General features: G+C 42.5%; 1 protein-coding gene across 12 annotated transcripts in view; it reads right to left on the bottom strand.

Annotated features, from left to right (window-relative positions):
* The window catches only part of Bnc2 (basonuclin zinc finger protein 2), a 420,512-nt gene extending 409,244 nt beyond the window's left edge, over window positions 1–11,268 (bottom strand). For 3 of the 12 annotated variants that reach the window (XM_074051764.1, XM_074051766.1, XM_074051767.1), the window contains exon 1: window positions 10,740–10,877. In XM_074051764.1, coding sequence (XP_073907865.1) covers window positions 10,740–10,742 — 3 coding nt within the window. In that variant the 5' untranslated portion in view covers window positions 10,743–10,877. The other 9 variants (XM_074051779.1, XM_074051778.1, XM_074051785.1 and 6 more) reach the window with 7 other exon arrangements.
* Window positions 11,269–13,690: the final 2,422 nt, after the last annotated feature.

Genomic DNA, 13,690 nt, shown 5'->3' with positions numbered 1-13,690 from the left:
GATCAATATCCAGAGCACATAAGAACTCCTACAACTCAACAACAACAAAACACAAACACTCCAAAATAAAAACAGACAAGAAGCCAAAAAGCCGGGAGTGGTGGTGTCTATCTACTGTCCAGCTACTCAGGAGGCTGAGGCAAGACGACTACTCAAGCCAAGAGGCCAGCCTAGGCAACATGGAAAGAACCTACCTCAAACAGACAGAGTGAAGACTTGAATAGACATTCTTCCAAAGATGATATAAAATGGCTAGAAAGCATATGAAAACATCACAAATTATCAAGGAAATACAAATCAAAACCTCAGGGAGATGTTGACTCACACCTGTTACTACTGCCACTATTAAAAAACAAAATAGCAAGTGTTGGTGAGGATGTGGAGAAACTGGAACCCTTGCACACTGGTAGAGGAATGCACAATGATGTGGTCCCATGGAAACCAGGATGGAGGTTCTTCAAAGTATTTGGAAGCAGACTGTACTGTGATATAGCAATCCTACTTCTTGGTGTTTATTCAAAAGAACTGAAAGTAGGACCTTGAAACTTTGTTTGTATGCCCTTGTTCATAGCAGTATTATCCACAATACCCAAGAGGTAGACTCAACCTAAATGTCCTCACCTCCTGCTGAATAAAGAAAATGGCTCAGAGAGAGAGAGAGAGAGAGAGAGAGAGAGAGAGAGAGATCCTATCATTAGCTACAATAAGGATGAACCTTAAGGATATTTTGCTAAGCAAAATCAATCAGCACCAAATGCAAATATTTCATGATTCCTCTTAAAGTTATTCAAAGTAGTCAAATTGTTAGTAACAAAATATAGAATACTGTTTGCCAGTGGCTGGGGGAATAGAAAAAAGGGTAGCTAGCTATTCAGTGTGTATAGAGTTCCAGCTTTTACAAGATAAAAATGTTCTAGATCTGTTGCATAAACAAGGTGGGGTTGATGCTACTATGTATACACTTTTTAAAAAGTGATTAAGATGTTAAAGTTTATGCTATATATTTTTTACTACAATCAAAAAAATTTTTTAGTGCCAGAAATTGTTGAACCCAGGACCCCGTACATGCTAAGTCCAGAGCTTTTTTAAAGTAAACTCTTAAGGAACTAAAAAATAGCTAAAACAATCTTGAACAAGAACAAAGTTGGAGACTAGCCTCCCAACTGCACATCTTAATACACCAATCGAGACAGTATGCTACTGAAATAAGGGTAGTCACAGAGATCAAAGAAAATTACAATTTTAAATAAACAATAACATCTATGGGTCAATTAATTTTTGACAGGGTACATGACAATAAAATGGGAAAAAGAGCCATCTTGTCCACAAATGTTGCTGGGAACAGGTATCTATCTATATTCCAAAGATTTAGTTGGACCCCTACCTCAGGCTAAATATAAAGGCTAACCCAAATGGATCAAATATCTATGAATCTGCTCTCAGATGTTTTATGGAGGTCAAACCATAAAACACTTTGAAGAAAACACAGGTGTAAATCTTCATGACCTTGGGTTAGACAATGGTCTCTTAGCATTCCAAAAAGCAAGATAACAAAGGAAAAAAACAGGTAAGCTGGACTTCATCAAAACTTAAAACTTTTGTGCTTCAAAAGACATCATCAGAAAGTAAAAAGACAACCCAAAGAATGACAGAAAGTCTTTGTAAATCTTACATCTAAATAAAGGATCTGTATCCAGAATATACTAAGAGCTCTTAGAATCCAACTATTAAAAACCCCAAATGAGGGGACTGGGGTGTGGCTCAAGTGGTAGAGTGCCTGCCTAGAAAGCTAGAGGGCCCTGAGTTCAAGCTAACAAAAATACTAAACTGCTAAATAAATAAGTAATTTTAAATGGACAAAAAAAGAAACTTCTCTTGTTTTACAAAGATATGCTAACGGCCAAAAAGCACATGAAAAGAACATTCAGAATCACTAGTCATCAGGGAAATGTAAATCAAAACCACAAAGACAAACTATTTCACAGCTACTGGGGTGGCTGGACAAGAACACCTACAAATACCTGTAATCCCAGCACTCCAGAAGTGTAGGCAGAAGGACTGTGAGTTCCAGGCCAGCCCTAACTATACAGTGAAACTGGTCTCAAAAAGCAAAAACAAAAGACAGACAATAACAAGGGTCAGAAAGGGTAAGGAGAGAGGAGCCTGGAAGAATCAAAACCATTGGTGGAGGTGTACAATGTTGCAGTTAGCTTGGAAAACATCTTGGCAGTTCCCCTAAAGACTGAAGGCAGTTATTAAATGATCCAGCCAGTGCCCTCGCACGTCCATATACAAGAGTCCACAAAAATACTTGCACACAAATGTTCACAGCAGCATTGCTCAGAACAGAAACAAACCAAAAGTCCATCTGCTGGCGAAAGAATACTAAGAAGCAGTACATATCCACACAATGGAGCACTATTAATGTATGTATCAAATGGATGAATTGTACAGTATGGAATTGTAGCACAATAAAGCTAACAAAAATACTAAACTGCTGTAATTATATAATCTTATCATATAAAATATGCAATGTCTCAACTGGAAAGAAATTTAGGGATCACCCAACTCCCTTGTTGTGCCCACCAGGGAATAGAGGCAGGTGGCAGAATGAGCCTGCCTGGACACCCTGACCCATGCTGTTTTCATACCTGGGCAAGCAATGATTCCAAGCCAGCTGCTGTAGAGAGATACTGACTGGATAAAGAATACATCCAGAACCAGCAGAGGAGCTACTGACATGCCAATCTTTCTCTCTAATTACCACACAACACTGGCCTATTTTACTCTAGTTTTGAGAGGTTTCTGGGGGGGAGGGGGATGGTAAAATTAGATCCTTCATCCTCACGTTTTCACAAGTAAGTCCCTCTTTCCTCTTCTACTGCTCCAATAGAAACTATAATGGATGGAAACAGAATTAGTAGAAGAAGGGTAAGATACTATTGCTTTGTGGGAAGGCTACTGGTTTTGAGCAGATGTGCTCATCTCATCTACACAGTACTTCCATCCACTGACCAAGAGCCTGGGGCATGGCTCTGGGTTGGCACTTAGCTAACAATTACTGAATATAAATTTCCTTGAAAGGAAACATCCCACACCTAGGGGAAGGAGTGTGAAAAATAGCTCACCTGTCTTCCTTTAATCAAAGATAACTTAGCCTATTGATACTTCCATAAGACACCATGACAGCTTACCACAGAAAATTTCAAGTAGGGCTATTAAAAAGTTAGTGTTGGGTGGGAGTATGTCTCTTAGTGGTGGAGTGCTTGCCCGACACAAGAGACTCTGGGTTCAATCCCCAACATGTCACAGAAATGAAAGGAAAAGAAAGGAGAAGGGAGGGAAGGGGAAGGAAGAGCTGTCACTAAGAAAGGTAGAGTCAAATAAAAATTATAAACAACTTTATAGGGATTTGGTAATGTGATCAACATTTTTTTTTTTTGAGACACGGTATTGCTATGTTGTCCAGGCTGGCCAAACTCCTGGGCCCAAGACTCTCCTGCCTCAGCCTCTCTAGTAGGTGAGAATATAGGCGTGTACCACCACTCACAGCTCTCACTAATGTATTTGAGAAGTTATTACAGAGCCCCAAAATAGTTTGGCAAACTGACAAAAATATTTTTAATTAGTAAGACAAAAATATTTTTATTCACCCTTGGTAACAAAGATTTTTTTTTTTTGTAGTTAAAAAACCTCAGGTAAAGAGAAAAGAAAGGCATTAAAATTTGCCATTTTCTATTCAGATGTTCTGAGAATTGTGGAGGACTAGGGAACAATGTTGCCTCAGGCTGGCCTCAAGAAATTTGTGATCCTCCTGCCTCAGCCTCCTGTGTAGCTGTCATTCCAGACATGCATTATCACACCCTGCTTCAAAAATTCTTGAAAGTAACTATTAATCTTCTAAGATGTCAAACTACTTTCCAATCCCAAATCCTCAAATATTTGTATTTACTGCAATCTGAAAATGACCCTGGGATCATCCCTGTTCTCCTTCACATCATGGAAACTAGGTAGATGCATTTGTTTCTGTTCTGTTCTGTTTTGTTTTAGGGGAAGGAGAGTTGTTTTGCTGAGACAAGGTCTCTCTACACGGCCCCGCCTCACCCTCCCAAATTCTGGGCTTACAAGCCTGTGCACCACAGAACCAAGGGACAACGCGAGGCTCTACTAGAGGGAGGTCGGAAGGAGAAGCAGTAGCATAGAAAAACTAACAGGCTGCGTTATTTTTACACAGATTTTAAAATACACGCAATGCCTATGGAATACCTTTTGATCATTTTCTAGTTATGTAAAAATTAACAGAAATTCCTAACAGTCATTTACAGACACAACTCAGTAGGTACAAAACATAATTATAATACACTAGTACCAGAAATACTACTTTGGTCCTCTAAGAGATTTTAAAAAAAACAAAGTAAGACTTTTCATTCCTGTCAAACATATTCAATTTTCTCCTCAAGTGAAGTCTAGATGAAAACAATGTGACTGACAAGCTCCGCACAGGCAGATCTTGGCAACCTCAACTCTTGTCTATCTCCTTGGCCTGTTAAGCAAAATTCCTTCACAAACTGTTGGTCTTTGCAATAACTCCTACAAAGCCCATTACTGCCAGCATCAGCCTATCCCCCATGTTGTGCATTTATCCCCAGGACGCATATCAACAAGTGGCACATGTCCTTGACATGCACAGAAGAGCTGCACCCCGGGACGGCAGCATGCACGACAATAGTGTCGACTCTTACTCCTTTATGGTTGCTGGGATGTAACCGAGAAATCTAATAACTGTGACAGTGGAGCCTTTTGGTTTTTCCTTGCCTTTCCAGACAGTGAAGCTGCACAGACATTAATGAAAGGTTAAATGAATAGGAATAGCTGACAAGAGGTACAATAAAGAAGGAGCTTGGTAATCCACAGACACTGAGCAGAGATCCTTGGCTCAAGCAGAGAAAGGACAGCACATCGTCGAGTCACAATATTTAAAACAGCTTGCTATACACAGAGGCTTTTGTGTCTGGGTACACGTCTGGCTTTGGACTAAAAAAAAAGGATACTGAAAAGGAATTTCAGCATGGGGCACTTTGGCAAATGTAAGGTCATAATAAGAGAAAAATGTTTTGTGTGGGTTGTTACATCTTTGTACTAAATACAAAAGGCAGGGTCTATGAACTCATGAACCTCCAGTTCCAAGACAATACTGTACATTTGGACAACTGCTAAATACTGTAACTAGAGGGCTGGCTGGATGCCATTTCCACTGGTCAGCTACATATACAGTGACTCCCTTAGCAGTTCCACATTCTGCCTTCCTTGGGGAAGAATTCCTGATACTGGAGTTCTAGTCTTTTAGTGAATGTGATCTGTTACAAACATAACCAAAGTTCTCAAGCCGTCTTCCACTCTGCGAAACTCCCAGCACTTACACTAAGGAAGCTGAACTGATCGTGCTGGCAATTTTGAAATTACAAGGCAAACTCTGTAATTCCCAGGGACTACAATTGTGAAATAGTGTTAACTAGAATTCTTAATTACAGAACTTATTCTTCTTTAGTGCTCTTCTCACTACACCTTAAGTGTATTCCTTGAGGAATACACTGATTATAAATTATAGTGAAACAATTTAAATCACACACACACGCACAAAAAAAAAAAACAGAATGTCAAGGGGAAATTAAAGCAAAATGAATAAAATTTATACTGTTGTGCACATATTTTTTGAAAGAAGAAAGTCTCTGCTATGGCAAAAACTTTAAAAATGATGTATTTGCAATATCATTCTTCTGCATATAGATGAGTTAGAATATAGGTTCACAACAAATGGCAAAGGGGTACTGAGAACACATTTTAAAACAAGGAAGGCTCTTTGAACAGCCAAATTAAATTATAGCTGAACTTCTGAGTGTGCTGAGGGCTCTAATAAGCAACAAATAAAGACTTTTATTGGCCAGCAGTATAATGCGAGCTACTGTGCAAGAGATTAAGAAAAAGACAAATCTGGGTAGTTTATCTCATTGGATTATATTATTTACTTAAATGGTAAATAAATTTGTCTAAAGTAATACTCCTACAAGCTAATATATAAATATTAAAGAGCAATTATGATCAATGACTCCTTAAGATAAGCACATCACAAATTTTTGTGGAAAAATTTGTTTTCTGATAAACAAATGTGAAATTAAATGACAAATAGTGAATCTGAAATCAGTTAAGTTCTACATTTTAAATTTAGTTTATTGATTCCTATTATCTTCACTACATAAAGGGTTTATTATTTATGCTTACAACGTTAAGCATTCATTCTGAAGGAATTTTCTCTCTTGATTATAGCAGTTGTGTATAGAATACTTTAGACCCTCATATACAGAAAGGAAATTGTCCTTAGTGAAATAAACTAAGGTGTCCAGCTCCTATGTGATTTGATAGGATATTACTTTTAATATAACTTTGAAGGCTGGCCTGCCAACAGGAGAATTAACTCCTTCAGTTGACAAAATGACTAACAGTAGTTAAGCAAACCAAAACATATTAAAATATATTTGGTTACATTTTGACTAATTGTCAAATCACCTGAATGGTACAATCCTAGAAAGCTTAGCTGACTCTTTGACTCTTGTACAAAGTTCTGTTGCTCTGTTACCACTAAAAAATAAAATTAAAAATTCCTAAAAAGAAAATAAATAACAGCACCTCCAAGCCTAAACTCTAAGCCAGTATGCACTACCTACTCTTTTTGTGCAATATTCACATTGCTACAGTGCTTTTTCTTTTAAGCTTAAGTGTATCTAATAAAATCGTGAGGCTCCCTCTAGCTCTTTAGAGAGGAGTTTACTAACCAATGATCCTATGTAATTCCCATCCAACAGGAAAGGTTTGAGGAGGCTGCCTCTCCTTCCATGAGAAAAGCTGTTTTCAACTCTGTTTCTTGTCAAGATGTAGATGGTAAATGAGACCATCTGTGGAGGAATTCAAAAACCACTGTTCCTTATATATGCACCAAGTTAAGAATCAATTGTTTCCAACCTAAGCTTTAAAATTCTGTAGTGAAACTTTAACCTGTTTAAACTATGTATACATTCCCACCTTAAATTTACTCATCTTGTACAAAACTAATTTTAATCTCAAAAAACAAGTAACATGTATGACCATCCATTGAAATTCAAACTTTTAATCTGGTCTCCCTTCCAAAAATCTACATTTTTGGAATGGGGTGGAAAACTCACTTTGTTTAACAGTGTATCTGTGGAGTTTTTGTAAAACAAAAATGCTGATGATAATTTGTAGAAAACATTTTCATGTACCATAATATTTATGTGTTACACTGGTAATGACATTTTTATTGTCCAATCTCTTTTGCAATTCAGTATTGGATATTTGGGGATTGTAGTTATTTAGAAGACTATAAATAATATAGTTGAAGTATGCCATTGATATTTAGTTCATCTTACAATAGCCATAAAAGCCAAAGTCCACTGGCAAATCACTCCAAACAAGTGAGCATGCAAGGTTAAATTGAACTCTTCACACTCACTAAGGCCATCTTTCAAATATTTGCGGAGTATTTAAAATAGTGCTGAACCTTAAATCTAAAATTAAAGTCAAGGAAACCACTCACTTCAAGTCATCACCTATTTTGGACTACCCTAAATATCAGAAATATTCCCAGGAACAACAACAAAAAGAATAGCTGCCTCTCCCCTGCTGCCCCCCCACCCCCTTTTTTCACCAGTGTCCAATTTCTTCTTTTCTGAACAGCTGTATTATCCAACTTAAGTTGCTCTGCTAATTTCAGTCCCACAAGGACTAACTTGGAAGGCAAAAAAATACAAGAAAAGATCAATTTGCTGGGAAAGATCAAATGAGAAAACTGTGGGGACAGCACCAGGTCAGTGTGTGGAGAACTAAGCAGACCTGTTCTTCATTAACTGTGGCTCTCTGGGGATGTCACACACTACCTGTCCGTGGGCTCTATTGAACCGCCTAACCCGCCTCTCTGTTCCATTCTTCTGGGCCCAAGTGAATCATATCCTGCTGCTGACAAGTTAGCAGGGGACTGCGGCTGCAACATGAAAGTACTTTTCTTTCTTGTCTAAATCAGGCAGATTTTTGAAAAGACGACACAGCATTGACTCGTGACATGGCAAGATGAAACGAGAGGTCTGGGCTGGTCTTGGAGCTGCGCAGATAAAAGTAATCAAATGACACTCCTGGAATGCAAATTGGCATTCTTGACTGCAGCAATTGCACAACCATGAAACATCCCTGACAGCAAGCAAGATTAGGACAAAATGTTATGTAAAGCACTGAACTCAAAAACTCTCACTTGAAAATTCAAACTGTAACACTTACATTTTAATATAGCAATAGTCAGCTCTGCTTTTGTCTGCTGCTTTTTGTAATCACATATCCCTGCCTGACAGATAACTTACATCTCAGGTAGAAGAAGAAAAAAATCTGGTATATGAGAATGCATTACTGCTATTAATATTTTCTTAATATCTGTTTCTTTTTTAAAAAACACACACACAGGGTTGGTTCTTATTCAAAGTTTCACATGCAAACACACAACCCAGCTTAACATTCTCAGTGGAGTGGGCTGGCACATCAGACCTTTCTCACAAGACACTCTATTTAAATAAAGTTCACATTCAGATTCAGGATTACTTTCCCTCAGGTGAAGATACTCCTGTACTTTTTGGTAAAGTAATTAGCAATCTGGATTTTAAATACACTGCTCTCTGGGAACACAACAAGTAGCTACAACTAAGAACTTCATTAAGACTGCAGTTTAAATGAAACAGCTACAAGTATGATAGAAAACACAGAGCTTCTAGAAGGGTTCACAAGGGATTTTTGTGTGCGTGATTCCAAAGGGCAAAAAGGAAGTTCTATGAACTTGTACAAGCTCTCACTACTAGAGTACCTCTTCAGATCAGACACACCAAGTAACAGAGCCAGAAATAAATTACACTTAAAGCATGGATGTGTGCGCACAGCAACATCTGAAAGCTGCAGAATACAAAACGGTGGATGACAAACGAGCCCCGACACCGTTCAAAGTGATTAGTAGATGGGGACAGATATGTAGACAAATAGTAATATTGGCTAGGGAGAAAAAGAAGAAAAGGAATACCTACAACTGACTTTTGCAATGTTCTCGTGTAAAATGCCGTTACAAAAAAAAAAGAAAGAAAACCTCTCCAGCTCTACAGATATATTTAATATTTTGTTTTAATACCTCGCTTAAACACAGGTTCCAACAACTGCAACTGTACACGAAGTACATTAAAAAATACAACAGGCCACTTTCTGCCACTTTAATCCTGGGTACACAGGATTATTTTATGATGTCTTTTGTACATCAGTTTTACAACAGCTTGACTCTAGGGTAAATGGGAATCATCATAAATCGCACGCTGCTTTCAAAACCACTTTAATTTCTGTCAGCGTTACTGTAACCACAGTCCTGGGCGCATTTTTTTTTTCTGTGCCTGCATTTGACAGTAGCATCTCCTACACTACAGTTGTGACTTTGATCACTGAAACAAGATATGTCACATTAGGGGGAAAGGAAGAGGAAAAAAATGCCAACACGCTATCGCCCTTTTTTTTATATATTCCATCTACACACAGAACAGAGCACATCAAATCCCCAAGTGGGGGTAACAATAGCAACGCTGGGTGGAAGCAAACTAAATGGGAGTGGTCAAGCCCCATTTCTCACAAATCACTGCCCCGAGAGCGCTAGGGCACCGCGGCTCATCAGCAGGGGAAGTCGCTGCCCGCTTCCTCGCTGCAGAGAAGCCGCTGTGCGCAAGGGCTGCGCTGGCGCCTCGCTTCGCAATGCCATCCCCTTTCTTCCACTACTTGCACGTGGAACTTAAAAAAAAAAATCTTATCCTCACCTCACAGTTGACTTCACCTAATTTTCTACTGAACCTTTTTTTTTTTTTAATTCTGCTCCCTCTTCTGACCCCAAATCCCACCCTCCAAGTGCATGTGTTAAGTCAAACAAGTCGGCTCCTTCAGAATTACGCACATCCATGTCTGGAGCTAGGGTTGGCTTTCTTTGCCCCATGTTTTGCACATTCTTCGAGCCCTGCAGGAGCATTTCCTACCATCCTGACTTACAAAGGGAAGGTTCGGAACGTGAAGCAGGGAGGGGACGAGTGAGCGTGCCGGGGCCGGTGGCGGTGCCCTCGCCGCACGGCGCCCCGGCGCGCCCTGGCACCCACGCCCAATCGCCGTCCCTCGCACGCCCGCAAGTTGTAAAAGTTCCCGAGGCTCCAGCCGCTTTCCTCCCCGCCCCAAGCTCCTTCCATTCATCCGCCGAGTCCCTTCCACCACTACCAACCCCCCCACACTCCGGTCCCCAAGTCCCTAGTCCTCCCGCTGGCCGGCTGCTCACCTTTGCTTAAAGCCGCGCGAGGGTCCGAACTTGAGTGTCTCTCTCTCTCTCTCTCTCTCTCTCTCTCTCTCTCTCTCTCTCTCTCTCTCTCTCTCTCTCACACACACACACACACCCTCCCACCTGGAGCTCGCCTCGGAAACTTGGGGCCAAGTTTAGGGACGGGTTTCGGGAGCACAGCTGGGGCCAGGTTGGACTGGGTTTCCTCTCCTGCCCGCCCCCCTCCACCTCATGCGGCTGGACGGGAGGAAAGCGCGGCCCCGGTGGCGCTCGGGCGCCCGGGGTCATTTCTTAGCAAGTCTAGAATGAAAAGCAAAGGACAGTGGAAACTTCTTACCATCTCGGCATGCTGCTTGTCAAGTGCAGCCCCCGCCTCTTGGTCTCCTCTTAGCGGCCGCGCCTGGACCAGCCCCTGGGCCGCCTCTGGCTCCCGCGGCCTCGGCCTGGCGTGCCCTCCCCCTCCCGGTTTCCTCCGGGCCGCCGCGCTCGCCGCCTCCGCCACTCCCCGCCCGCCGCCCGCGCGCGCCCTCGCCGCGGCCCCTCTGCGCTCAGGTGACTGATTTACACACGCGCCCGGGGTCGCGCTCGCTCCCAAGTCCGAGCCTGCACAGTTCCCCCGGCTCCTCCTCGGGCCAAAAAAAAAAACCAAAACAAAAAACAACCCACCTCGGAACGGACTGTCCCGGGAGGGGGCTGCCCTGCTGTGCTCGCGGGAGGAGGGGTGAGGGGGACCGGCGGGCGCGGTGACCTAGGGCGGCTGTGCTTGCCCCATAAGTTTTGCCTCGCTCTTCAAGACTGTCCTGCCTGCAACGTTGCTTTCCTTTTGCGAAGGAAAAGTCGGCTCGTGGTGGTGTTTGTGCTCGGCTTTCTAGGGGGTTCGTGAAGGAGGATGTATATTTCTCCTCCCCCCCTCAACGCTTGTTACTTTTTTTTTTTTTTTTTTTTTTTTTGCTCTTTCCGGGGATGGAAAAACAACTTTGGCGCCCCCCGGGGGGTGCGGGCGTGGAGGTGGAGTGGCCGCTAATACCCAGCTGTCAAAAAAAAAAAAAAAAAAGAGGGTTGGAGAGAAGAGTAGACGAGGGACGGCTGCGAAACGGCGAGGAAAGGGCGCGAACTTTATTCCGACTGCTGCAAATCGGCAAACCGCGGCGGCTCTTTCCTTTTCGGGCACACGCCGGTTTTGGGTCCCCTTTGCTCAGTTCCTCCTGCCCAGCTCCGCCGCGCCCCTTCCTCCCCCGCCCCGGGTCCCACCGCCCTTGCCCGCGCCCCTCTGGGCCCGGGTTCCCCGTGTGCCGCTCGGCGCCGCCGGGGAGACGACGAGGGAAACGGAGGCAAACCCCGGGGACAAACTCAGGGAGAGGACATGCTGGAAGAGGAGGCCAAAAGTTGCGCACAGCTGAGGGAAAGTTTCTGTGCCGGCCCAGACGCTGGCTTGCGGCGAGGGCTTCCTTCCCCTTCCCCTTCCCCTGGTCTGGGCCGCGGGCCTCGGGCTGCAGTCGGCGGGGGAGAGGAAGAGGGCTGGGGCACTCGCGGGGAAGACCAAGCGCATCTGTGGGTGACACTCAGCCGACCCAAATCGCCCTGCCTGGGAGACGCGGAAACGAAGGCTGCAGGCTCAGTGCGCACACGTCTACAGCTGAAGGACATTTCTTCAACGCAGGCAAAACACACTCCCCGGCCGCAAGATTGGGGGTGGGGGGAGAAGTTAATCATCATCATCTCTCTAATGTACTCTGTGTGCCAAAAACATCTCCGCGTGGTGCAGATTTATCATAGCTAGAGCAAACTTTCTGCTTATCTGACTTGGGAGGAAGGCACAGGTTTCAAGCATACTCCCTGAGCACTGACAAATCAGAGAAATCTGCGAAGGACTTGGTTGGCCGAACATGAAGTTTGATTACTGCTTCCTACTGAAAAAGAGAAAATCATCCCCCTTTCCTTTTCTCTGTTCCCCAAGTAGAGGGAGAGAGAGACTGCATAATTGCTTTCAGAGGTCAGAATTAAATTCCTTTGCAAATGTGTAGCCTTGGAGTTACGGAGTTTTTCGTCCATGCAGTCTGATCTTAAGTTAAATATAACTTTTCACAATTGTTAAAAAATTTTCAAGGAGCCATGCCTGACAAGGTCCCAAGTAACCACAGCTGGCCTGAAAATGTGATTAAGCTTATTCACGTGGAATCCAGCTTTTTTTTTTTAAACAGCAGGGGCCACCACAGCACCTGCAGTTCTGTGTACTGGTTGGGTCCACATTCCTGTTTCCAGGCCCATTCGAAGTAGAGTTCATTCACTCCAACATTTGTGGATTCTGTGGATCATTTGTTGTGGAACAATTTGGTAAACATTTCTGCCATATTACAGTAAATAACTTAGAGTTCTAGGCACATGGTTCATCTCTAAATTTCCAATGGGAGACAAGATTACTTCTCTCACTGTAGCATAAATTACAGAGTAGCTATCTAACCACTATCCATATATATTTAAATGCATGTTATCTAAGAAGACTCATCTTTAAATGATTTGATTAAGGTGTGGAGCATGTTCCCTTATTCTCTAAACATAACTGTAACATCATCCTGTAGTTTGTAGAAACTGATTACACAAGGGATAATGATGACCAAATGTGTGTTCTGAGCAATCAAGGATCATCGCAAGAATTCTCCAGAAAAAAAAAGCCAAGTTTTGGTGTGTTTTCCTATATCATAGAAAGATGAGAAAAGCTAGTTGCTAATTTCAGAGTCATTATCCATACAAATCCATTCACACACTTACCACTTTGGAAAATGACAGACCAGCAATTGCCAAACAATTGCATTCATACAGTGCATTTTTGGCTGTCACCTACACTGGCCAACAGGCAGGAGTTACTCTACATCGAGTAACCTGCAATTTACAGTCCTCTGATTGGTTCCAGAGCTGTTTTTGATGTTAGCATACAAACAATTTATGTGAGGCAAGATGTGTCTATCTGAGGTTCCTCTGCCTTTCTGGACAGTCTTCTTTACAAAGCTGGAGAATGAAGGCATTGGGCTGACCAGCAGTCATAGAGAGGGTGGCAGAATTTCCAGAAAGAAGCACAGGCTAGTGTATAAAAGACTTCCACTGTCTCTTATTTCCTCCACTAGGTTTGTATAGTAACTGGAATAAAATCTTAAGTCCTTTTTTCACTCTCCAAGACATCTATACCTGTCCAACTCACCTGTTTTAGTCTACTTGTTCATTTCCCTGGTGGACTACATTCAAGTCATCCTGGCTTTCTTTGGTTCCTCTGACTTGCCAACCTCCTTCTGG

Source organism: Castor canadensis, chromosome 13 (genome assembly GCF_047511655.1).
Source record: "Castor canadensis chromosome 13, mCasCan1.hap1v2, whole genome shotgun sequence".
Classification (NCBI taxonomy): Eukaryota; Metazoa; Chordata; class Mammalia; order Rodentia; family Castoridae; genus Castor; species Castor canadensis.
Note: the sequence above shows the minus strand (reverse complement) of the source record. Positions and strands in the feature narration are given on the sequence as shown.